Raw genomic sequence first — 27,525 nt, forward strand, 5'->3', positions numbered from 1 at the left:
ATGCCTTTTTAAGTCGGGGATTTATTGTGATAAGCATAAAGTGATACAAATATACACTAATTGATTAATATTCATGCATGTAGGAAAAATACAGCAGTACCACTGCAACACACAAGGCAAACTGAGAAAAATGAGCCCAGCTCTGGCAAACCAAGACTGAATGCATGTGAGTTACGTGTCATTCAAGATTGCCATTGCAGTACGCACAGGCTAATCTGTTACAAGACTTTCGCTTTTATGGTAGTTTCCGTTTAAAAGAAAAGACTCTTTTTAGCTACAATACAGTTTTAGCGGTGAAGTTGTGTCCCAGAACAGTCAGTGCAGATTGCACAGGCTTATTTGGGACAACACTTAACGCTCATGCATTAAGCCCAGTTTTCCCAGAACAAGGATAAAATATTCTCCAACTACACTCACTCTTGAGCCGGTGTCAACTGTAGTGAAGAAATCAGCCGCACCACCACCACCACCTCCAGCATCAGCATCACCCCAGTTGTAGGAACTTGCTGGTTTCACAGTCTTATCCTCAATGGGAGCAAACTCTTCTTCTATCCAACTGAAATCATCCACTGGGGCTGTTTTTTTCTGTCCACTGAGTTTTAGCGCACCCTTTGCAGGCTTGCTGGGCATCTGTGTGGCTTGTTCAAACTCTGACATGTTGCTATCACCCCAACCCCAATCACTCTGCTGAGTTTTCTGTGAGTCACTGATTTTACTTGATTTTGGCACACTCTTAGTGTCATTTCTTGAACTGGATTGCGTGGCGTTCACTGGCTGGAAGTTGCATATAAGGTGAGAAATATTGCTACATGTAGTGTGAAAGATACAAGAAGGACAGATTAAGCAAGCAATTACAAATTCACCATGCATTAATTATCAATAATGTACCTACATGACAATAGATCTGTGTATTATATAAGGCACTTAACATTAAGTTTCAATCATGAAAGATTATACAAACGGATGTGCCTTGTTTTGGGAAAACTTTGCTTAATGCATGTGCGTAAATCGTCGTCCCAGATTATTCTGTGCGGACTGCAAGGATTAATCTGAGATGACACATTCAGCACATGTCATGCAATAAGCCCAGTTTTTAAAGAACAAGGCTCATTTAATGCTTCAGCCATACCTGACTAGTGGGGACAACATCAATGTCTCCCCAGTCCTCCTCATCATCCTCACCCCACCCCTGGTCCCCACCCACTGGGGACTTGTGAGTGTCCAAGTCACTAATCCCCGGGGCCCGAGAGGCTAATGGGGCAGGGCGTGTGTGTGTTGGGGCTGGTACAGGCGGTGCAGGAGACTTACAGAAAAATAATAAGTGAGGTTTTAAATTCATACATCATTTGATGGCACACTGCAAGACTGAGAGCATGTTTCAAAGAAAGTGATTGTACATGAATGGACAGTTTTGGTTAAAATTTGGTCCTAACTAACTTATTAAATATAAAATTTCCACTTTGTCCAAGAAATTTACATCAAATTATTTTGAGTTTTGAAAACACAACTTTGTCACAAATGTAACTAATACCACCCCAGAACACTTTGTCAGCTATGTTAATGGGAAAATCTTTAAAAGTGATGTTGAAAAACATTTGTGACTATGACATTTGATCTCTTGGTTTGAAAATAATATGGGGTAATCCTTCAAAAAGACTTCCCAGCATACTTATTTACATGATAGTAAGAACTCTCTGGATAAGGTGTGGAATAAATTTTCATGTTTCAAGCACATAGGAATTTGATCTAAGACTTGTTGACCACAAAACCAATAGGCTTATTCCTTTCCTCCCAAGAAACCAGCATAGCAATTAAGATGATAACAGTTAAAAGCATTCTCTAAACATTGTAAGAAAATCAATGTCAGGTACTAGCCCCTGTGACCATTACCTTTGACACAATAACCTCATTCTTAGTAGTCATTTTTATTTCAACTCAAGTGACGAGTACATCATTTTGCATTACAATAGGTCACAGTCCTCAGGATATGGTCGGAAACAAATTTCCTGTTACCTTTGACCTATTTACCCTATTAGCAATAGGCATCACTCATTCCCTCCATGTAACAATGGTACAAATTAGCATGTTTAAAGGCTGAAGTGTTATCAACAATACAAAATTCCTGTTACAACCCCATGTGACCTTGACCTTTGAACTAGTGACCTGAAAATCAGTAAGCCTTTACCCCAATAAACAACAATACTGATTTGGCAAATTATAGGCCAAAGAATTCAAAAAATATCTTTATAAACGCATTTATTGTTACAAGTACATGTCACTATTATTGTTCACCTGTAAACCTAAAAATCATTAGTCATTCTAATTCAGTATGGTTATAGGTAAAAGCATTTGCTAGATAGCGCGTTGAAACAATTGGTTGACAGACTAACATAACAACTGTCTGACCGACACTTGCAAAGCAATATACCCCTACTTCTTGGAAGGGGCATAATTGATTGCATGTGCAATGTGTAAGTTGTGTACTTCAGAAACATGTAAAAACATTGTCTGACTGACTAACTCACAGAGTGACTCCAGCACATCTCCCAAACTATGTTTGTGGGGGCCCAATAACCCATAAAAAACAACAACCATGAAACCCTAAAAATGGCAGTACCAGAATCTGGGACTTACATCAATATCGCCCCAATCATCGTCGTCATTATCCCAGCACAAGAATCTGAGACAACTTACATCAATATCCCCCAATCATCGTCATCAATATCCCAGCACAAGAATCTGAGACAACTTACATCAATATCGCCCCAATCATCGTCATCATTATCCCAGCCTGCACTACTGTCATCATCCTCAACAACGTCATCCCTGCTGTTGTTGTCGGTAACCTTGGGGCCAGTGTCTGGCTTAGGGGCTGCAGGCACTGACGGGATTTCTGATGATGGGGCAGACCCCTTCATGGCTGGACCTGGCGGAGAGATTATGTGTTTGGATAAATAAGCATGTGTTATATGTTTGTCAACAACAGCTATTTGTTAAACAAGCATGGACGGGACTTTAACGCATGTCTTCATAATGTGAAAAGAATAAGAGATCTTTTTAAATATTTATTAAGAATGAGAAAGCATTTCCTAAAATCAGAAGCCATGGGTGATGCTTGGTGATGCTTCATGCAAACATACGGCCAGTTGTTTTCACAAGGCATTTTATACATCCAGCTTCGCTATGTGAATTTAGGCTAAATGCATATGGGTTCAGTGGCATCCCAGATACCACTGTGCAGCTACACAGGCTGATAGGGAAGACTCTTTCCGCTTTTATTGAATTTCTCATTAAAAGAAAGTCACTTTTAAATGAAAATCAAGTCCAGGTGGAGTCCTATCTGATTAGCCTGTGCAGACTGCGACACTAAATGCACATGCATTAAGCCTATTTGTCGAAGAACGCAGATCCATTACATGGCATATGCATTAATCCCAGTTTGCCCAGAATGTGACCCCATTAAACCCTACCTGCAGTTGGAGACTTTTTTGTGGCCTTACTGTAGACCTTGGAGGTGAGATTGGACACACCCCCTATGGCCCAGCCTGCCCAACCGGCCGCAGAGTTGTCTGGTACCCCGCCTGACAGGACGTCCTTCTCTGTGGGATAGATGAAGAATTTCAATAATGATATAAAATTTATTATTTTTCATTACTTTTTAATTTTTTTTGGGGGGGGGGGGGGATTGGGTCTGCCATTTGTGTATTTTTATTAAAATAAGACACTAGAAAATTTGAGAAAATTGATGAGATAAGTAGAATACCAGGTAGTTGTTGAATGAAGATTAGTTAATTTATTCACACAAAATCATGAACCACTTGAAAGCTCTTGGCCACTCTTAATACAGTTTCCGGCTTTCAACAGTACCTAGAACTCTCTATGTATATCACATCAATCTTTCAAAATAAGCCCTGCTCTTAGAAAACAGGGCTAAATGAATGCGCGTAGACGTATTAGACATATTCCGCTTAAATGGTATTTATCATTAAACAAAGTCTCTTATTTGTGAAAAATCTAATTAAGGCGGAGAATATCGTCCCTGACCATGTGGTTTACAGGAAGCCCTGTTTACCTTGAGAAAGGCTCGTATTTACAAGACAGTAAACAAGACATTACACATAATTCATACCCAGCTCATGCAGCACCTCAGGATCTTCAGACAGTAAACAAGACATTACACATATTTCATACCCAGCTCATGCAGCACCTCAGGATCTTCAGAAAGTTTTTCCAGTCGCTCCATAAAACTCTTCAGAGTCTTAAAAGCCTAAAAAAAACGATTGAAAAATGTATTACAAGCTTATTTGAAAAAAACTTTTTTCCAGATCTACTCATTATGCCTCTAAAGACAATACTTAATATTTGGTTATTGTGTTTTCTAATTTGCTTTCGCCAATAGCATTACAGATTCAAAGATCAGGATAAAAATTGTAATTAAAAGACATTGTCTGATTAATTAATTTTGCTCTAAGTGTTTGTTATGAGTGAGGTAAGCTCACCAAATGAACAACATAGAGACAAAAAAGGGACAAAACGTCACAAAACCAGGTTTTCTATTTGAACAAGAGCTGTCACCATAGGATGACTTATGCCCCCTATAAACGCTTGATAGAAGCAATGAGCTTTTTTCGAAATCTAAACACAGATTCGAAACCTAAATGAGGACCCGAAGTTCAAGGTCACAGGGGTCAAAATTTGTGTGTGTATGGAAAGGCCTTGTACGTATACACATGCATACCAAATATGAAGGTTATATCTCAAGGGACATAGAAGTTATGAGCAGTTTTTGAAACCTGAACGCAGATTTCGAAACCTATACGCGGACCCTAACTTCAAGGTCAAGGTCACAGGGGTAAAAAAATGTGTGTGTATGGAAAGGCCTTGTCCATATATACATGCATACCAAATATGAAGGTTATATCTCAAGGGACATAGAAGTTATGAGCAGTTTTCAAAACCTAAACGCAGATTGAAACCTAAACGCGGATCCTAAGTTCAAGGTCAAGGTCACAGGGGTAAAAATGTTTTAGCGTATGGAAAGGCCTTGTCCATATACACATGCAAACCAAATATGAAGGTTATATCTCAAGGGACATAGAAGTTATGAGCATTTTTCGAAACCTTAACACATATTTCGAAACCTAAACGCGGACCCTAAGTTCGAGGTCAAGGTCACATGGGTAAAGATTTGTGTGCATATGGAAAGGCCTTGTCCATATACACATGCATACCAAATATGAAGGTTATATCTCAAGGGACATAGAAGTTATGAGCAGTTTTCAAAACCTAACGCAGATTGAAACCTAAACGCGGATCCTAAGTTCAAGGTCAAGGTCACAGGGGTAAAAATGTTTTAGCGTATGGAAAGGCCTTGTCCATATACACATGCATACCAAATATGAAGGTTATATCTCAAGGGACATAGAAGTTATGAGCATTTTGAAACCTTAACACATATTTCGAAACCTAAACGCGGACCCTAAGTTCAAGGTCAAGGTCACAGGGGTAAAATTTTTTGTGCGCATGGAAAGGCCTTGTCCATATACACATGCATACCAAATATGAAGGTTATATCTCAAGGGGACATAGAAGTCATGAGCATTTTTTGAAACCTAAACACAAAGTGTGACGGAAAGACAGATAGACGGACTATATGCCACCTTTTCTTCGAAAAGGGGGCATAAAAAAAAGTCTGATAAAGGGAGACAACTCAAACTGAACTGAATGTTCATAGTAACCCCCCTTGTTTCAAAATAAATATATTTTTAGTCGTGGTGACCTTAACTCCAATGATGGTGAACAAATGTGCCAAATGATTTTAAAATCTCACAATGAATTACATAGTTATGGTCCGGAAAAGCTCATTTATGGCCATTTTTGACCTTTGAACTCAAAGTGTGACATTGACCTTGGAGATATCAAAGTAATTCTTTCACGCGACACACAGTCTAATAATGGTGAACAAATGTGCCAAATGATTTTAAAATCTCACAATGAACGACAAAGTTATGGCCAAGACAAGCTTGTTCTGCCCGCCCGCCAACCCACCCGCCCGCCAACATTCGCCAATCTAATAACCAGTTTTTTCATTTGGAAAACCTGGTTAATTATTCCAATTTAATATTAATCTGACAGGTTTCTCAAGTTTGATTTATCATAGAAACGAGTCTCATAAAATTAGAACACAATTGAAGACTCCTTGACAACTTTTTTTAATGACAAATCTTGCAATTAAGACTGACAGAATATCTGATTTAATCATATCTTTCACAAGTTTTCTGCAAATTCATAAAACAGGTGGACTATGAATCATATAAATAGGAAACATTTGTGTTGTTCTTCAGCTAAAACAATGCAATAAAGTTGTTAACATCTTCAGTTTAAGTCTATCTCAAGTTTCTGAAGTTTCAAAGCACACAGGTGTGCATGACCTCTTGAAATGGGCACTTTCTTCAAAAAGCCTCATTAAATTGTTATGCAATACAAATATGAAAAAGTCAGCATTGAAAGTTTACCGTATCTCGCACAGGTTTCTCTGGATCCAAGGTCATGGCACACAATGGAGGCATGAGTCTGTTGGCGATGTCGGCCATAGTAAACAGGTGCTGGGTAGAACCCATCCCGATGATGCCCGCCTGTCGGGCCGGCGGAAACGGGTCCTTGATGGACCGGAGGAACGCGGAGCACAAGATACGCTGTCGCATCTGGTGTATTGTAGATATACATTTTAACTACCGTAATTGCTCTAAGTTTTCGGACTCCATCTTTTTCAGCCAAAAATAATTATTTTTCGTGACTCAATATTATCGGACATACTGGTTTTCGTCCATAATTAATGACTCCAATTTTTCGGACAGTATTTTTTACAGCGCTATTTGACTAAGTTTCTGCCCTGTTTTCGCTTAACTGGGACCCTTGGATCATAGAGTTTTAAAATCTGAATAAGGTCAAAAACCTTGCATATAATGCCCTGAGGGCAATCGACCATTACAATTGCGTTATTTGGTAGATTACCATGTATACCGGTAATATTTTTTTTCATCCAACAGCATTTGGAATGATATCCTATTCAGGAATGGTTGTTGTTTTTTATAACGTTTTTATATACCATTTTAGGTATGAGATTGCTGATTGAATTTTTCATGAAAATTGTACGGGAAAATCATTTCTTTCTTTCTGGATCTTTATTATTGTGATTGGTTGTCTCACTTGAGGGGACCCTTGACCAGGATATAAGCACACAAACCCCACATGGGGACAATAAACTTCAAAATCTGGGAATTCTTGAAAAAGTTTGGGTGCCAACTCAAAGAAGCACTGTCTGAATGAATATTATACTGCGTTAATCTTCTAATTACTTATTTATTTTACATAACCAAACATTTAAATATCTATCATTTATGCAATAAAAATATACAAACAAAAAATCAAAATCAGTTAAGTCAGTTTATAGTTATTATTAGGTAATAATCGCTGGTTTCAATCGATGACTTCCACGTATGCATATACATTAACAACAAGACTTAAGTGAACTAAGTACATGTAACAAACAGAAAAAGTCATTGTATTTTCATGTATCAGTTATAACAGTTTTTTTTTCTGTTTCTATGTACTGCTGCAACTGACTGACAAGCATTAATTTGCATATTATACTTTTTTAAATCATAAAAATTACAGCTGTTTTATAGATATAGAACTAAATTCATAAATAACTTTTTTTAACATTTACAAATACATGTTGAAGAGGACATTGTTCCTATGTAAGTAAGTGAAATTTAAGTCTCACCTGAGGGCTAAGGTATGAAGCTATCTTTCCCAGACATACTGTAGTGTTGGTTCTAATGCCACCCTAGAACACAATTGCGTGTGGTTATATGGACGTTAGAAGATTATGAAATGTCAATCTTTTAACATGCAATATAACATGAATGTGACTTTTATCAGAGCCTATGTGCTTTATGTGTAATCTACCAGGCAGTGTATTTCATTTTTTCCTCTTTGTCAATAAAAGATATCAGAACTATACATCTACATAATTTCTTTTTTACAACCACTTTGTGTGAAAGTGTGAATGATATTAATTGATTAAATCGACTAAACTTCAAATTTATGTTCCATATCCACAATAGGGCAATGGATATGGTGTACGCCTTGAGACAGGAAGGTCACAGGTCAAAGTCCCGGGTATTCTCAACACACCAATAGAACATACTTCCCACCTTACTCTAGAGAATCTCTATATGCTTTTGATGCAATCAAGCTGAAATTATGCATATGCTGTAAACAGGCCTTTCCAGGCAGAAGGGCAAAGACCAAGCGCTGGCAGTTAGTTCAATTTTTTATGTTTCCTACATGAAATATAAAATATCTCAGAGCTATCAAAAGAGCAAACAGGTTAAACTTGGAAATTTAAGCACTGGAAATTCAGGAACAGGAGAACGCTTGCCCTAAAAAACTCATGGGTACAGCAGTGCTCTTTAAATTATTGCTATTATAAAACATTGTAAACACTTTAGAGGCAACTGTTCTCCCTACCTGATCATCCTTGGCCTGAAGTCGGGCAAAGTGTTTCATCAACTCCTCATTCAGGTTTTTATAGTTGAGCTTTGGTGCCAAGTGAAGCATTGCCTGTAACAAGAATGCTGCTCTAGACTTGGTCACTAGTTAAGCATCATCATTTTCATAGTACAGTTGTTTTTAGCTCGGCTGTTTTTCGGAGAAATCCAGAGGTATTGTCATAGCAAGCTTGTCGTGTCGTGTCCGTTGTCGTGTTGTCCGCTGTCCGCGTAGTGCTAAAACCTTAACAGTTTGTCAAGGTTTTGAACATTGGCTCTAAAATCAAAGTGCTTTGATCTACAACTTTGAAACTTCACCTTGATGAGTTCTACATGCCACACCCATTTTTGGGTCACTATGTCAAAGGTCAAGGTCACCGTGATCTCTAAAAATAAAAAATTCTGACAAGCTTTCATCTATTCAAAACTGCACCCGCAGCCGAGCGTGGCACCCGTTATGCGGTGCTCTTGTTTTCTCTCATAATAGTAAGGTTTTACATGTATATAAGGACACTTGTGTTTGAGTTCTTTATGCATTTACTATATGACTAAATTAAAACCATCAATCTGATTTGGGCTTTTTATATGACTTAAAAAGCAAAGCAAATGAATGATTCATTTATAAGGGTGTCATGATACGCTCACCTTACGATACGATACGTATCACGGTACAGTGTGTACGATACAATACGTATCGCGATACGTATCGTCAGATGGAAACAACATACAAACCATTTAAAACCATTTTTTCAATTTTATTTAAAGACCTCTACATATGTGTCATACAATATACAAAATACCATATAATGTCATGAAGGTACACGAATTGACTATTAGTTATTATTATTTACAAATCTAAAACTTTGATTTAATATGAATTATTATTATTTAAGTTAAAAAATAAAACGTGTTTACCAACTAGTCAAACTGGCTATCTTTGCTTTTGCCGTAAAAAACTCCAAGCGCAATTCTTAGAACCAGTCAACTATTGCACATTGGTTCGTGACGAGGGCGACACAGCACATTTTTGAGTGGTTGAAATTTAATTTTAAAGGTTTCAAAGAAATTCTCAGGGGAATCACAAAATTACAGCTCCTGCGTAGGAAATTCGTAGCGACTAAAGTCGTGATATAAAGCAAATGTTTATACGAAATAAACGCCTACCAGCTTCTTACTGATAACACAAAACGCTTCCATATTTTTTATAAAAAGCTCGCTGGAGGTGATTTCAATTCAACTTCCGCCATTTTTTGGGGCGAATTACAGTTACTTCCCTTGAAATGCATCATGGAAAGTGCCGTACCGTACCGTACGGACTCTGAGGCGTATCGTGAACCGTACCGAGGGGAGACTATTACGATATACTGTCCCACGGAGTACCGTGACACCCTTATAATCATATAAACTAGTTAAGTATTCTAGGCATTCATCAAAAAGGACTACAAAGAGAGGATTTGTTAACATAACAGGAGGAACAATTATATCCTGCTTTATCAGAAGTGTCAATTGTCCCAAATTTGAAATCCGGAAAATTAAGCCGTAGGATAAAGGGAAGAGAGGGCCCAACCCCCCGAGCCCTAGCTTATTGTTCTTTTTTTATAGTCTTTCTACGTGCAATTTCTGTTGAGTACAATGCGAAATATTATAAACCAAACCATCCGTAACACCGCAGGTGTATTTGTCATTCTAAACAAATGATATTAAGAACTTAAAAATTAAATTAAAATCGAAAACCAGCATATCTGAAAACGACTGTCCGAAAACATGTCGCGATACATCATTTGCAAATGAAATAAAATATGCATATCGTTTGACTGCAGAAAATGAAAACCAGTAACCAGTAACCTAGCAAATACGCAGTCAATATATAATTTGATTAACAAAGTGTTTTAAAATATGATATTGCAGTGCTTTACTTTGCCAGTTACTGCTCATGTCAGTGCCAGCCGCTTACCAATCAGAAATCAATAAATAAAATCGGTACCAAGCGCAAATGTCTGGAATGCCGACGATGCTACAACAATATTCGTTCTGAAATGATCCCTCACTAAAAGAATTTTGTCCCTACCCCCATCCACCTTAAACAAACTCATCGGATTTATATTCACCTCAAAATCAACCCTGGACGGCTCAAATCCGGATTTCCGGAATAATCCGGAAAATTGACACCCCTGTTTATGTAAACTCATTCAGTCATGTATGCCTTAAGAACAATGCTTATGATTAGGGCTTTTGAATGATACAGCAGGGAAGCAAATATATTCCATATGAGCCTTGCGCAGTGTCATCCTAAAGACTGCATTTAAACAAAGATTAACAAAAAGCAAAGTGTTGTCCAGATATTTATGTGTCATGTAGAAACAATCAGTGTGCAGCCTGACCTTGATAGTGCTTTCCCTGACCACAGGGTTGGTGTCCAGAAAACCTGACACTATGTTGGGAAATATCTTGTCATTCACTGTCTGTGCCTGCAGGTGCTCCACAAACATGTCTATCTGAAAGAAAATATGGCATTTCTCAAGGACTGTTTGAATACATATCGAACAAAAATTGAACCACTACTACATGTTTGGCGATAACATGCATGAATGCAATATTCCATGGTGGAAATACAATTTTGCACATAAACGGCTGATACATTTTTCAAGCTGTTTTATGGCCAAATGTAACCTTGACCTTTGAGATAGTAGTGCCACATGCCACAAATCGTCTTTCATTGGTTAAATTTGTGGCTAGCTATTTTAAAATCCATCAATATATGGCAAAGTTTAACTTGAGACAAGAATTTTTTTTCAGACATTTGGACAGCAAGACTGACACTAACACACGCTGTGCAACTTCTATAATATGCCTTCTTCAAAGGTGGGCAGAAAAACCCTTGTTTGATGTTAATTTGAAGATGTAATGATATTGAAAGGTAATGATGTCCTTGATTCCACCAAAAACCTCCATGAGCATTCCAAGTGGGGACTTCTACTTTCTGTTTAAAATGAACGTGTGAAATCCACAACCAGCATTCAGGTTACCTGCTGCAGCAGTTTCACGCGTGTGTTTCTGTCAGGTGAGGAGAACAGCTTCACAACACATGGCACAATCTTGGCCTGGTACTCCTCTTGCTCCAACAATCGACCTACCTGGCACAGCAAGCAAGGTCAAGGTTGACAATGAAGAGATGCAAAAAATGAAACCAAATGACAATTCTAGGAAAACTGGCTTAAATACATGTGCGTAAAGTGTCATCCAAAATTAGCCTGTGCAGTCTCCACCAGGCAATCAGGCACAACGCTTTCTGTTTTTTAGGAGAATTTTTTTTATTAAAGAAAAACCCTTCTAACTGAAAATCCAGTTTAGGCAGAAAGTGTTGTCACAAATAAGCAAGCCAGTGTGGACAGCAAAGGCTTAGCTGGGGCAACACTTTACACAAATGCATTAAGCCAAGTTTTAGGCTCAAATGATTGTGCATATTGTGATTAAACAGTGTGATTTTTATGTGGAATATAATAACCTATAACATTAAATATAAAAACCTGAACTAAATACAAATTAAACAAGAAATGTGTTTGTCAGAAACACTATGTACCCTTCTGCGCCGCTTTGACTTTTTTATTTACCTTTGACCTTGAAGGATGACTTTACCTTGACCTTCCACCACTCAAAATGTGCAGCTCCATAAGATACACATGCATGCCAAATATGAAGTTGATATCTTCAATATAGCAAAAGTTATGGCAAATGTTTTTGGTCTATTAGACCAACTGACCAACAGACAGGGCAAAAACAATATGTCCCCCACTATAGTGGTGGGGGACATAAACAATCTTATTGTCATTGTTTCCTCTTTTGTTTTGAATGAAGTGATTGAATAGTTAATAAATAAAGAAAATGGTGTGGAAAGAGGGCTGGTATTTTATGGCATTTCATGATTTCTGTATAAGTACAGCATAATTACCAAACTATGGTTGTTATACTCAAATTATTTTGAAGGGTAAATAACAAAATTACGTTTCAAAGATGAAAATTTATCTTTCATTCATAAAAGATTGCTATTTAAGATGTTACAATGCACAAACAGAAAGATTATAATAACCATAATACCTTAAATAGAGGAGCCAGCACCATGGACCCACAGTTTCCGAACTCATAAGCGTGTAGTAGCTGGGGGAGGACTTTATGACGACTGAGTTGCTTTGGAAACGAATCTAGGGCCTCTGCCAATTTTCCGAAGAATTTGGCCTTTTCAGCTTGATCTTTAATCTGTGAAAATGAACCTGTATTTCAAGTTACTATGTCCAGTTGTAAAACATTGAGCATTTGTGTAATCATTTGTTTTGATTTTATAAATAAAGAAGACTATTGCCAAGCAATATATGACCCGTACCGGCTTCACCATTGTCAGAAATTCCAGCATTGTCAGATTTTACTTTTTTTATTTGTTGCCATAGCAACCATAATTTTTGATGTAGGATCAAAATGAAATGATGTGCATAATCTCCATATTGCCATCTATCCATGTTTCAAGTTTCAGGAAAAAATATGAAGAACTTTAAAAGTTATTGCAGGATCCAGAAAACCACCATTTTCAGCAGTATTTCTAGTCCATTTGTTGCCATAGCAACCAGAATTTTTGACGTAGGAACAAAATGAAATGACATGCATAATGTCCATATTGCCATCTATCCATGTTTCAAGTTTCATGAAAAAATATTTAGAACTTTTAAAGTTATCGCAGAATCCAGAAAAGTGTGACAGATTCACAGACTGACGGACACACAGAGCACAAATTATAAGTCCCCTCCAGTGAAACCGGTAGGGGACAAATAAACAAATGTTACTTTATTTAAATTATTGATTTCAGAAGATTTTTGCAATTAAATAAGTTAGCATGTTTCATGATTTCTAGAACACTTTATTTCATTTACAATTGAAAGGGTGTTTATGAACTGCAACTTTTAAATAGAATTAAAAAAAAAAAACAAAAAAAAACAAGACTATTGCCAAGCAATAAAAGTCCCCTACCAGCTCCACCATTGTCAGAAATTCCACCATTATCAGGTTATTTTTTTGTTGCCATAGCAACTAGAATTATGACATATGAAGAAAATGAAATGACGTGCATAATGCCCATATTGCCATTTATCCATGTTTCAAGTTTCATTAAAAAATATGAAGAACTTTTAAAGTTATCACAGGATCCAGAAAACCACCATTTTCAGCAGTATTTCTAGTCTATTTGTTGCCATAGCAACCAGATTTTTTGACGTAGGAAGAAAATGAAATGACGTGCATAATTTCCATATGGTCATCTATCCATGTTTCAAGTTTGATGAAAAAATATAAAGAACTTTAAGTTATCGCAGGATCCAGAAAACCACCATTTTCAGCAGTATTTCTGATCTATTTGTTGCCATAGCAACCATAATTTTTGACATAGGAACAAAATGAAATGACGTTCATAGTGTCCATATTGCCATCTATCCATGTTTCAAGTTTCATGAAAAAATTTGAAGAACTTTTAAAGTTGTCGCAGGATCCAGAAAACCACCATTTCCAGCAGTATTTCTTGTCTATTTGTTGCCATAGCAATCAGAATTTTTTATGTAGGAACAAAATGAAATGACGTGCATAGTGTCCATATTGCCATCTATCCATGTTTGAAGTTTGATGAAAAAATATAAAGAACTTTTTAAGTTATCGCAGGATCCAGAAAACCACCATTTCCAGCAGTATTTCTAGTCTATTTGTTGCCATAGCAACCAGAATCTTTGACGTAGGAACAAAATGAAATGATGTGCATAATGCCCATATTGCCATCTATCCATGTTTAAAGTTTCATGAAAATATATTAAGAACTTTAAAAGTTATCGCAGGATCCAGAAAAGTGTAACAGACTCACAGTCTGACGGACACACAGAGCGCAAACCATAAGTCCCCTCCGGTGAAACCGGTAGGGGACTAATAAAAATACAGTATAATATGCAACATAATTAATACACAAAACTCCATAAACAATCAAAATATGTTTCACAAAACTAACAATATTGCCCTGGGATAAATTGTCACTCAATTCAACTCTTAAAATAAAGAGACTCACAAAATTCATACTTGCATTTCCTCCAGAAACAGCATAGTTTTCACAAATGGATTGTTGAGGAAACCCCCTTGTCCACAGCAATCTGAGATGTATTTGGCAGGGTTGGGACGGGAATTAGGGTTGGCACACACCAGCTCACAATAGTTTGGCACTAAATTTTTGGGAATCTGACAATGAAAGTCAGGAATACCTGTTAACAATATCATGATTGATCAGGTTTCAAAATCAGAAAAACTGCACAAATACCTGGTAGAGATAAAATAATAATTAAGTGCATAACTGTCAAAGTATAATGTATCAATATTACGTTCATTCTTAAAATATGGGAAGCCGGATCACAAAAGTCAGCTGCCATATTATAAAGTAAGCTTGTGTTGAAAACATAATAATTTTCTTTTGCACATAACCAATTTATGTACAAACACCAAAATATCCCACACTAATTCAGTCTTCTAAATCCAGAAGACATAATCTAACACAGACAGAGTTGCTCATATTTAGTTAAATTAGCACTTTAACATATCCCATCATATGTACGAAATCGATTCTAATTATATTGATGTCTTTTTCTAAAAATATTTTTGTTTGAAAAAAAATACATTTACTAATTTTATGTATTTCAATAGCAATTGGGGCTATGAAATACATTATAGTTTGTTCATAAGTTGAAGACATTTATTAATTTGAAAACAGCTGAAACCCCATACCCCCTTTCAAATCTTTGCGTTTTTACACAGATCCCACCAAGTGCAACCATTATTCTAATGAACAGTTTCAGTGAAGGAGATTCAGGCATGGAACTGAAAATAGGACGTTTCAAATGTCTGATTCATCAGATATCCTTTCTGCAAAGCAAAATGGATGACAAGTATTCAGGCTTCCTGAAAAGTCCCAAAAGGTGCCTGTCAACAGGACAGGCTGCTGGAAAAGTTTGCCTGTCCGGACAAAAATTCACCTGTCCGAACAGCGCGAGTTTATAACTGAAGAATTTAGTAAAGTTTAACTCATATTTATTGCAATGTGCAGCCTGTGTATAAGTATTGGACAACTATAAGTTATTGATTTTGGAACATATAACATCAAATCATTATGTGTTCTTATGCAAATGTAACACACTGTAATTTTAAAATATGTGATTCATTCAATATAATATGTAATTATGTAGTCAACTTGTACAAAATATACTCTTATATATTCTCCGTACAATATCAATCTTTTACCAAACTATCTGTTTTATATTATCAAAAATAAAATGATAATGCGATATTACACTGATATAAGCACATTTCTGTGTTATTTTATGCGTTCCGACGATACATAAAGCAAAACATTGCTTACATATGATGATGACAACTTCAAATTTGACAATTTCGATCATTTGTATAAGCATTTTTTCCATGTGTATTTTTTTTGTTACAACCTTTGTAAATGGATAGATGGTAATAATCGGACCAATCAAATTGACGTTCTCAAAAAAACAAAACAAAGGGAGAGCACTCCTAAGAACTAGTGACGCGATAGTGTTCTTAATTACATAAAGGCTCGAAACTAACGAAAAGAGTTTTTCTAATTGGGTGTTATCGTTCTTTTGGCTAGTATGACTTTTCGGTATTAAGTCATTTGTTTGCCTGTCACAAGGACCGGCGATATTAGAAACTTCGCCGGACCGTAAAGAATTTTGCCGGACAAGACCGGAGGACCGGCCTTTTCAGGAAGCCTGAGTATTAGTAGACTTGGGCTATGAAGTTGTCATAACAAATTGTAACTGGGTACCTTTCCAAAGGCTTTGAGAGCCGTGGTGCGTGGAAGAGGTCCATTGAACACCTCCCATATAAGACAGCCTAGCCCCCACATGTCAGACGACCTGAAGACAACAAGTGACCAATATGAGCTACCTTCTTGGAAAAGTGGGCTGACTGCATATACATAAAATATCATCCCAGATAAACCTGTGCTATCCACAAAGGCTAATCAAGGACAACACTTTCCAATTTCAAGGAATATTTCCTTTAAAGGAAGTCTCTTCTTAATGAAAATCCAGTAAAAGCCGCAAGTAACATCCCTGACCAGCTTGTGCAGTCTGCACAGGCTAATCTGGGATGACAATATACCCATATTCATAACGCCCAATTTTCAACCAAACAAGGCTAATAAAGACATATTTTACAAAGACATTAACATTATGCTGATATACGTATACATGTACCCTTTTCCAGCTTGCTTAAGTGTGTACTGTTTCCATGTATAAGTGATTAATAAAAGCTCTTCTTCAGTATGATTTAAGAAAATAACTTTTACTTTTCCATTAAATAAAAAGTTGAATTTGGAAGGATTTTAACATTAATTGACAACAGAATTTTAAAAAAATCATCTGTTTTTCTGTAGATATTTGTTGAATGACAGATTTCAATTTCTATCAAGATAAATCAGTAACACGTTGTCAAGCATATTATACCATTTTTCTCCTTTAATCCCTCGATGGAGGTCAGATTTCTCTGGCGGGTCGTATCGCTCTAGATACGGTAGAATCTTCACAGGGGGCATGCTGTCTGCCCCTGAGGCAGGGTACATGTAGTCCACTCCGCCAAGCTTCCATTCCCCGGCCTGGTCCACAAACACTGAACTCATGCAGATGTTGTTGTGGATCAGACCACAGTCGTTGACAAGAAAGGACAGACCTTTCTGAAACAACATGTACAGTGAATGGAACTGGTTCACAGTTTGATGATGACAATTAAAAACAATATGGCATAGATTCTATCTAAAAAGAATATAAGCGTCTTATTCAAATAACTGATGTATTTCACATTGTCATAAGCAGCATAAAATCTGTCTTTTATGCACTAGTTGAAATTCTTACAACTTGTTTAAAAAAGTTATTTGAAATAAAGCAACACTAACAGGTGTGTTAAAATCCATTAAAATTAAAAGGTGGAACCCAAAAAAGTCACGTGATCCTGCAACCTGTTTCCTATTCTCAATTTATTTAAATAGAAAAACGTGGTAGGTATACTTTTAAATATAAATTAATATATCATATGCGAATATGTGCACTTCTTCAAGACTTGGGGGTATAACAGTGTGCATTATATCTGGTCAAGTATGGTACCCATTAAGGAGTACCATATGAAATGCACACACAATATTACTGACGTTTGTGTATACTGTGTACAACTTACAGTGACAGTGTATACTGTGTACAACTTACAGTGGTGTATACTGTGTACAACTTACAGTGGTGTATACTGTGTACAACTTACAGTGACTTTGGTGTATACTGTGTACAACTTACAGTGGTGTATACTGTGTACAACTTACAGTGGTGTATACTGTGTACAACTTACAGTGGTGTATACTGTGTACAACTTACAGTGGTGTATACTGTGTACAACTTACAGTGGTGTATACTGTGTACAACTTACAGTGGTGTATACTGTGTACAACTTACAGTGGTGTATACTGTGTACAACTTACAGTGGTGGTTACTGGGTACAACTTACAGTGGTGTATACTGCGTACAACTTACAGTGGCTTTGTTTATACTGTGTACAACTTCCAGTGGTGTATACTGTGTACAACTTACAGTGACTTTGTGTATACTGTGTACAACTTACAGTGGTGTATACAGTGTACAACTTACAGTGACTTTGTGTATACAGTGTACAACTTACAGTGACTGTGTATACAGTGTACAACTTTCAGTGGTGTATACTGTGTACAACTTCCAGTGGTGTATACTGTGTACAACTTACAGTGACTTTGGTGTATACTGTGTACAACTTACAGTGACTTTGTGTATACTGTGTACAACTTACAGTGGTGTATACTGTGTACAACTTATGGTGGTGTATACTGTGTACAACTTACAGTGGTGTATACTGTGTACAACTTACAGTGGTGTATACTGTGTACAACTTACAGTGGTGTATACTGTGTACAACTTACAGTGGTGTATACTGTGTACAACTTACAGTGGTGTATACTGTGTACAACTTACAGTTGTGTATACTGTGTACAACTTACAGTGGTGGTTACTGTGTACAACTTACAGTGGTGTATACTGTGTACAACTTAAAGTGGTGTATACTGCGTACAACTTACAGTGGTGTATACTGCGTACAACTTACAGTGGCTTTGTGTATACTGTGTACAACTTACAGTGGTGTATACTGTGTACAACTTACAGTGACTTTGTGTATACTGTGTACAACTTACAGTGGTGTATACTGTGTACAACTTACAGTGACTTTGTGAATACTGTGTACAACTTACAGTGACTGTGTATACAGTGTACAACTTACAGTGGTGTATACTGTGTACAACTTACAGAGGTGTATACTGTGTACAACTTACAGTGACTTTGGTGTATACTGTGTACAACTTACAGTGACTTTGTGTATACTGTGTACAACTTACAGTGGTGTATACTGTGTACAACTTACAGTGGTGTATACTGTGTACAAATTACAGTGGTGTATACTGTGTACAACTTACAGTGGTGTATACTGTGCACAACTTACAGTGGTGTATACTGTGTACAACTTACAGTGGTGTATACTGTGTACAACTTACAGTGGTGTATACTGTGTACAACTTACAGTGGTGTATACTATGTACAACTTACAGTGGTGTATACTGTGTACAACTTACAGTGGTGTATACTGTGTACAACTTACAATGACTTTGGTGTATACTGTGTACAACTTACAGTGGTGTATACTGTATACAACTTACAGTGACTTTGTGGTATACTGTGTACAACTAACAGTGACTTTGTGTATACTGTGTACAACTTACAGTGACTTTGTGTATACTGTGTACAACTTACAGTGATTTTGTGTATACTGTGTACAACTTACAGTGACTTTGTGGAGAATACTGTGTACAACTTACAGTGGTGTATACTGTGTACAACTTACAGTGGTGTATACTGTGTACAACTTACAGTGGTGTATACTGTGTACAACTTACAGTGGTGTATACTGTGTACAACTTACAGTGACTTTGTGTATACAGTGTACAACTTACAGTGACTGTGTATACAGTGTACAACTTTCAGTGGTGTATACTGTGTACAACTTACAGAGGTGTATACTGTGTACAACTTACAGTGACTTTGGTGTATACTGTGTACAACTTACAGTGACTTTGTGTATACTGTGTACAACTTACAGTGGTGTATACTGTGTACAACTTACAGTGGTGTATACTGTGTACAACTTACAGTGGTGTATACTGTGTACAACTTACAGTGGTGTATACTGTGTACAACTTACAGTGGTGTATACTGTGTACAACTTACAGTGGTGTATACTGTGTACAACTTACAGTGGTGGTTACTGTGTACAACTTACAGTGGTGTATACTGTGTACAACTTAAAGTGGTGTATACTGCGTACAACTTACAGTGGTATATACTGCGTACAACTTACAGTGGCTTTGTGTATACTGTGTACAACTTACAGTGGTGTATACTGTGTACAACTTACAGTGACTTTGTGTATACTGTGTACAACTTACAGTGGTGTATACTGTGTACAACTTACAGTGACTTTGTGTATACTGTGTACAACTTACAGTGACTGTGTATACAGTGTACAACTTACAGTGGTGTATACTGTGTACAACTTACAGAGGTGAATACTGTGTACATCTTACAGTGACTTTGGTGTATACTGTGTACAACTTACAGTGACTTTGTGTATACTGTGTACAACTTACAGTGGTGTATACTGTGTACAACTTACAGTGGTGTATACTGTGTACAACTTACAGTGGTGTATACTGTGTACAACTTACAGTGGTGTATACTGTGTACAAATTACAGTGGTGTATACTGTGTACAACTTACAGTGGTGTATACTGTGCACAACTTACAGTGGTGTATACTGTGTACAACTTACAGTGGTGTATACTGTGTACAACTTACAGTGGTGTATACTGTGTACAACTTACAGTGGTGTATACTGTGTACAACTTACAGTGGTGTATACTGTGTACAACTTACAGTGGTGTATACTGTGTACAACTTACAATGCATTTGGTGTATACTGTGTACAACTTACAGTGGTGTATACTGTATACAACTTACAGTGACTTTGTGGTATACTGTGTACAACTAACAGTGACTTTGTGTATACTGTGTACAACTTACAGTGACTTTGTGTATACTGTGTACAACTTACAGTGACTTTGTGTATACTGTGTACAACTTACAGTGACTTTGTGGAGAATACTGTGTACAACTTACAGTGGTGTATACTGTGTACAACTTACAGTGGTGTATACTGTGTACAAATTACAGTGGTGTATACTGTGTACAACTTACAGTGGTGTATACTGTGCACAACTTACAGTGGTGTATACTGTGTACAACTTACAGTGGTGTATACTGTGTACAACTTACAGTGGTGTATACTGTGTACAACTTACAGTGGTGTATACTGTGTACAACTTACAGTGGTGTATACTGTGTACAACTTACAGTGGTGTATACAGTGTACAACTTACAGTGACTTTGTGTATACAGTGTACAACTTAAAGTGATTGTGTATACAGTGTACAACTTTCAGTGGTGTATACTGTGTACAACTTACAGAGGTGTATACTGTGTACAACTTAAAGTGACTTTGGTGTATACTGTGTACAACTTACAGTGACTTTGTGTATACAGTGTACAACTTACAGTGGTGTATACTGTGTACAACTTATGGTGGTGTATACTGTGTACAACTTACAGTGGTGTATACTGTGTACAACTTACAGTGGTGTATACTGTGTACAACTTACAGTGGTGTATACTGTGTACAACTTACAGTGGTGTATACTGTGTACAACTTACAGTGGTGTATACTGTGTACAACTTACAGTGGTGTATACTGTGTACAACTTACAGTGGTGGTTACTGTGTACAACTTACAGTGGTGTATACTGTGTACAACTTAAAGTGGTGTATACTGCGTACAACTTACAGTGGTGTATACTGCGTACAACTTACAGTGGCTTTGTGTATACTGTGTACAACTTACAGTGGTGTATACTGTGTACAACTTACAGTGACTTTGTGTATACTGTGTACAACTTACAGTGGTGTATACTGTGTACAACTTACAGTGACTTTGTGTATACTGTGTACAACTTACAGTGACTTTGTGTATACTGTGTACAACTTACAGTGGTGTATACTGTGTACAACTTACAGTGGTGTATACTGTGTACAACTAACAGTGGTGTATACTGTGTACAACTTACAGTGGTGTATACTGTGTACAAATTACAGTGGTGTATACTGTGTACAACTTACAGTGGTGTATACTGTGCACAACTTACAGTGGTGTATACTGTGTACAACTTACAGTGGTGTATACTGTGTACAACTTACAGTGGTGTATACTGTGTACAACTTACAGTGGTGTATACTGTGTACAACTTACAGTGGTGTATACTGTGAACAACTTACAATGACTTTGGTGTATACTGTGTACAACTTACAGTGGTGTATACTGTATACAACTTACAGTGACTTTGTGGTATACTGTGTACAACTAACAGTGACTTTGTGTATACTGTGTACAACTTACAGTGACTTTGTGTATACTGTGTACAACTTACAGTGACTTTGTGTATACTGTGTACAACTTACAGTGACTTTGTTGAGTACACTGTGTACAACTTACAGTGACTTTGTGTATACTGTGTACAACTTACAGTGACTTTGTGGAGTATACTGTGTACAACTTACAGTGACTTTGTGTATACTGTGTACAGCTTACAGTGACTTTGTGTATACTGTGTACAACTTACAGTGACTTTGTGTATACTGTGTACAACTAACAGTGACTTTGTGTATACTGTGTACAACTTACAGTGGTGTATACTGTGTACAACTTACAGTGGTGTATACTGTGTACAACTTACAGTGGTGTATACTGTGTACAACTTACAGTGGTGTATACTGTGTACAACTTACAATAACTTTGGTGTATACTGTGTACAACTTACAGTGGTGTATACTGTATACAACTTACAGTGACTTTGTGGTATACTGTGTACAACTAACAGTGACTTTGTGTATACTGTGTACAACTTACAGTGACTTTGTGTATACTGTGTACAACTTACAGTGACTTTGTGTATACTGTGTACAACTTACAGTGACTTTGTGGAGAATACTGTGTACAACTTACAGTGGTGTATACTGTGTACAACTTACAGTGGTGTATACTGTGTACAACTTACAGTGGTGTATACTGTGTACAACTTACAGTGGTGTATACTGTGTACAACTTACAGTGGTGTATACTGTGTACAACTTACAGTGGTGTATACTGTGTACAACTTACAGTGGTGTATACTGTGTACAACTTACAGTGGTGTATACTGTGTACAACTTACAGTGGTGTATACTGTGTACAACTTACAGTGGTGTATACTGTGTACAACTTGCAGTGTTGTATACTGTGTACAACTTACAGTGGTGTATACTGTGAACAACTTACAATGACTTTGGTGTATACTGTGTACAACTTACAGTGGTGTATACTGTATACAACTTACAGTGACTTTGTGGTATACTGTGTACAACTAACAGTGACTTTGTGTATACTGTGTACAACTTACAGTGACTTTGTGTATACTGTGTACAACTTACAGTGACTTTGTGTATACTGTGTACAACTTACGGTGACTTTGTGTATACTGTGTACAACTTACAGTGACTTTGTGTATACTGTGTACAACTTAAAGTGACTTTGTGGAGTATACTGTGTACAACTAACAGTGACTTCGTGTATACTGTGTACAACTTACAGTGGTGTATACTGTATACAACTTACAGTGACTTTATGGTATACTGTGTACAACAAACAGTGACTTTGTGTATACTGTGTACAACTTACAGTGACTTTGTGTATACTGTGTACAACTTACAGTGATTTTGTGTATAATGTGTACAACTTACAGTGAGTTTGTGTATACTGTGTACAACTTACAGTGACTTTGTAGAGTATACTGTGTACAACTTACAGTGAATTTGTGTATACTGTGTACAACTTACAGTGACTTTGTGGTGTATACTGTGTACAACCTACAGTGACTTTGTGTATACTGTGTACAACTTACAGTGACTTTGTGTATACTGTGTACAACTTACAGTGACTTTGTGGAGTATACTGTGTACAACTTACAGTGACTTTGTGTATACTGTGTACAACTTACAGTGACTCTGTGTATACTATGTACAACTTACAGTGACTTTGTGTATACTGTGTACAACTTACAGTGACTTTGTGTATACTGTGTACAACTTACAGTGACTTTGTGTATACTGTGTACAACTTACAGTGACTTTGTGTATACTGTGTATAACCTACAGTGACTTTGTGGAGTATACTGTGTACAACTTACAGTGACTTTTTGTATATTGTGTACAACTTACAGTGACTTTGTGTATACTGTGTACAACTTACAGTGACTTTGTGTATACTGTGTACAACTTACAGTGACTTTGTTGAGTACACTGTGTACAACTTACAGTGACTTTGTGTATACTGTGTACAACTTACAGTGACTTTGTTGAGTACACTGTGTACAACTTACAGTGACTTTGTGTATACTGTGTACAACTTACAGTGACTTTGTTGAGTACACTGTGTACAACTTACAGTGACTTTGTGTATACTGTGTACAACTTACAGTGACTTTGTGGAGTATACTGTGTACAACTTACAGTGACTTTGTGTATACTGTGTACAGCTTACAGTGACTTTGTGTATATTGTGTACAACTTACAGTGACTTTGTGTATACTGTGTACAACTAACAGTGACTTTGTGTATACTGTGTACAACTTACAGTGACTTTGTGGAGTATACTGTGTACAACTTACAGTGACTTTGTGCAGACCCCATGATATTGTATACTGTGTACAACTTACAGTGACTTTGTGGAGACCCCATGATATTGCCAGCTGTGTCTCTCTTTGGGCAGCATCGTTGTTGTGTAAGTACGTCTCTAGTGGAGTGACAGGCTCCGTCGCGATATAGATCACCTTGTCTGTCTGCCAGTAAATACAGCAAAATTGTAGAACTTGTTGGGCTCAACTGTTCAAAAGAGCCTCGTTCTGGGAAACTGGATATAATTCATTTGTGTAAAGTGTTGTACCATATTAGCCTGTGCAGTCACCACAGGCTAACCAGAGAAGGCACTTTCATTTTTTTTTGGAATTGTTCATTAAGTTTGTCTCTTCAAAACAACAAAAGCACCGCATAACAGGTGCCATCGCTCGGCTGCGGGTGCAGTTTTGAACAAGAGCACCGCCTTGCGGGTGCAGACCGCTCATCTATTTTCTTTTTAAAGGTGAAGGGACTCTCATTTTCAATCACAAAGGAGGGAGGAGTGGAGTGAAGAAGGGTTGTATAGTGTGGGGTTGTGGACATTTATTACATTATCTTCCAAAAAAGCGAAAAAAAAAAAAAAAAAAAAAAATCGGGGGGGGGGGGGGGGGGGGGGTTTTGGGTGCGATGGTTGGACGGTATTTCAAACATAACCGTTTTAAAAAAAAATGGGGGGGGGGTATAGTGTGAGGGTGTGGTGATAATTTGTGAGATGATCTTAAAAAAAAAAAAAAAAAAAAAAAAATGGGGGGGGGGGTGGGGGGGGGGGTATAGTGTGAGGGTGTGGTGGTCATTTGTGAGATGATCTTAAAAAAAAAAAAAAAAAAAAAAAAATAGGGGGGGGGAGGGGGAGGGGGGGAGGGCACGGGGGATGGTTTGGGTGAAGTCTATTGTGGTATGTCAGGTAAGAGTAGTTTCATCAAAGTATCAATCAAATCTAATCATAAATAAAGAAGTTATGGCAATTTTAGCAAAATTTAATAATTTGACCTTGAGAGTCAAGGTCATTCAAAGGTCAAAAAAAAATTCAAGTTGCCAGGTACAGTAACCTCATGATAGCATGTAAGTATTTGAAGTTTGAAAGCAATAGCCTTGATACTTCGAGTGGATCGAAACACAAAATTTAACCATATATTAAAAGTTACTAAGTCAAAAAAGGGTAATAATTCCATAACAATGACAACCAGAGTTATGCAACTTGTCCTTTTACTGTACCCTTATGATAGTTTGTTAGTGTTCCAAGTATGAAAGCAATATCTATGATACTTTAGGGGTAAAGTGGACCAAAACATAAATCTTAACCAAATTTTAAATTTTCTAAGTATAAAGGGCCCATAATTCCGTCCAAATGCCAGTCAGAGCTACATAACTTTGCCTGCACCGTCCCCTTATGATAGTTCATAAATCTTGCAAGTATGAAAGCAATAGCTTTGATACTGTAGGAATAAAGTGGACCTAAACACAAAACTTAATCAAATTTTCAATTTTCTAAGTATAAAAAGGGCACATAATTCTGTCAAAATGCCAGTCAGAGTTACATTACTTTGCCTGCACAGTCCCCTTATGATAGTTAGTAAGTGTTGCAAGTATGAAAGCAATAGCTTTGATGCTTAAGGAATAAAATGGACCTAAACACAAAACTTAACCAAAATTGTCAATTTTCTAAGTATAAAAAGGGCACATAATTCTGTCAAAATGCATGCCAGAGTTATCTAACTTTGCCTGCCCAGTCCCCTCATGATAGTAAGTAAGTGTACCAAGTTTGAATGCAATAGCATTGATACTCACTGAGAAAAGTGGAACTAAACGCAAAACTTAACCAAAATTTTCAATTTTTTAAGTATAAAAAGGGCACATAATTGTGTCAAAATGCACGCCAGAGTTATCTAACTTTGCCTGCCCAGTCCCCTCATGATAGTAAGTAAGTGTACCAAGTTTGAATGCAATAGCATTGATACTTTCTGAGAAAAGTGGACCTAAACGCAAAACTTAACCGGACGCCGACGCCAACGCCAACGCCGACGCCGACGCCAAGGTGATGACAATAGCTCATAATTTTTTTTAAAAAAATAGATGAGCTAATAAATGAAAGATTGTCAGAATTTTTTAATAATTTTTTTAGAGGTCACAGTGACCTTGACCTTTGACCTAGTGACCCAAAAATGGGTGTGGCATTTAGAACTTATCAAGGTGCATCTACATATAAAGTTTCAAAGTTGTATGTGGAAGCACTTTGATTTTAGAGACAAATGTCAAGGTTTTAGCACGACGCGGACGGCGAGCTGGCTATGACAATACCTCGGGTTTTCTCCAAAAACAGCCGAGCTAAAAAACCAGCTTTGGTGGAAAGTTTTGTCACTGCACTCCACACAGGCTAATCTGGGACGACACTTTGTGCAGATTCATTAAGCCCTGTTTTCCTTTAAACCAGGCTCAATAACTTAAAACCTTTTTCTTTCTGACTTTCAATACAGCAAAACTCCTTGTATGAAGTTGTTTTTAAAAACAATACATCAAGAAGGTAAATCACCTAAGTACATGATGAATTGGTAGTGTTCACAATAACACCAGTGCTTTCCACAGGCTAATTAATGGTCCCTCACCGGGGCGCTTGAATTTTGAAATCAGAGTCTGTGGGGCGCCTAAAATTTTCCGATCAGTGTATTTTGGCTGTTACTGCAACTAGCCATTCTTAAGGGTGGAGCGTCGCTATATTGGAAAACCAATATTTGCCAATGAGAGCATACGCTTTGTATAAGCGACAGCACTCGTAGGCAGGCACTACCTGCAGTTAAATCGTGCAGACGACTCGTGACGTACATGTTATTGCCACAGAAATCTTGGCCAGTTACTTAGACGACTGATGATGGCTGTAATCCTCGTGGAACTTGTGCATTTCATGAATAATACTGTCAAAACATTTACTCGACTAGTAAAGCGTTTTTACAAATTATCGTTGAATTCATAATGCAACTGTTAATGTTTTC

At 37.2% G+C, this 27,525-nt stretch overlaps 1 protein-coding gene across 2 annotated transcripts in view; it reads right to left on the reverse strand.

Annotated features, from left to right (window-relative positions):
• The window catches only part of LOC127875103 (N-terminal kinase-like protein), a 40,761-nt gene that overhangs the window by 5,033 nt on the left and 8,203 nt on the right, over window positions 1–27,525 (reverse strand). For both annotated transcript variants that reach the window (XM_052419926.1, XM_052419925.1), the window contains exons 4-18: window positions 24,580–24,702; window positions 17,102–17,328; window positions 16,420–16,510; window positions 14,658–14,813; window positions 12,651–12,809; window positions 11,582–11,689; window positions 10,937–11,050; window positions 8,536–8,628; window positions 7,787–7,849; window positions 6,516–6,704; window positions 4,192–4,267; window positions 3,471–3,599; window positions 2,754–2,926; window positions 1,130–1,303; window positions 418–774 (exon numbers count right to left, since the gene is read on the reverse strand). In XM_052419926.1, coding sequence (XP_052275886.1) covers window positions 418–774; window positions 1,130–1,303; window positions 2,754–2,926; window positions 3,471–3,599; window positions 4,192–4,267; window positions 6,516–6,704; window positions 7,787–7,849; window positions 8,536–8,628; window positions 10,937–11,050; window positions 11,582–11,689; window positions 12,651–12,809; window positions 14,658–14,813; window positions 16,420–16,510; window positions 17,102–17,328; window positions 24,580–24,702 — 2,232 coding nt within the window. The remainder of the gene's footprint in view (window positions 1–417; window positions 775–1,129; window positions 1,304–2,753; window positions 2,927–3,470; window positions 3,600–4,191; window positions 4,268–6,515; window positions 6,705–7,786; window positions 7,850–8,535; window positions 8,629–10,936; window positions 11,051–11,581; window positions 11,690–12,650; window positions 12,810–14,657; window positions 14,814–16,419; window positions 16,511–17,101; window positions 17,329–24,579; window positions 24,703–27,525) is intronic.

This window comes from Dreissena polymorpha, chromosome 3 (assembly GCF_020536995.1).
Source record: "Dreissena polymorpha isolate Duluth1 chromosome 3, UMN_Dpol_1.0, whole genome shotgun sequence".
Classification (NCBI taxonomy): Eukaryota; Metazoa; Mollusca; class Bivalvia; order Myida; family Dreissenidae; genus Dreissena; species Dreissena polymorpha.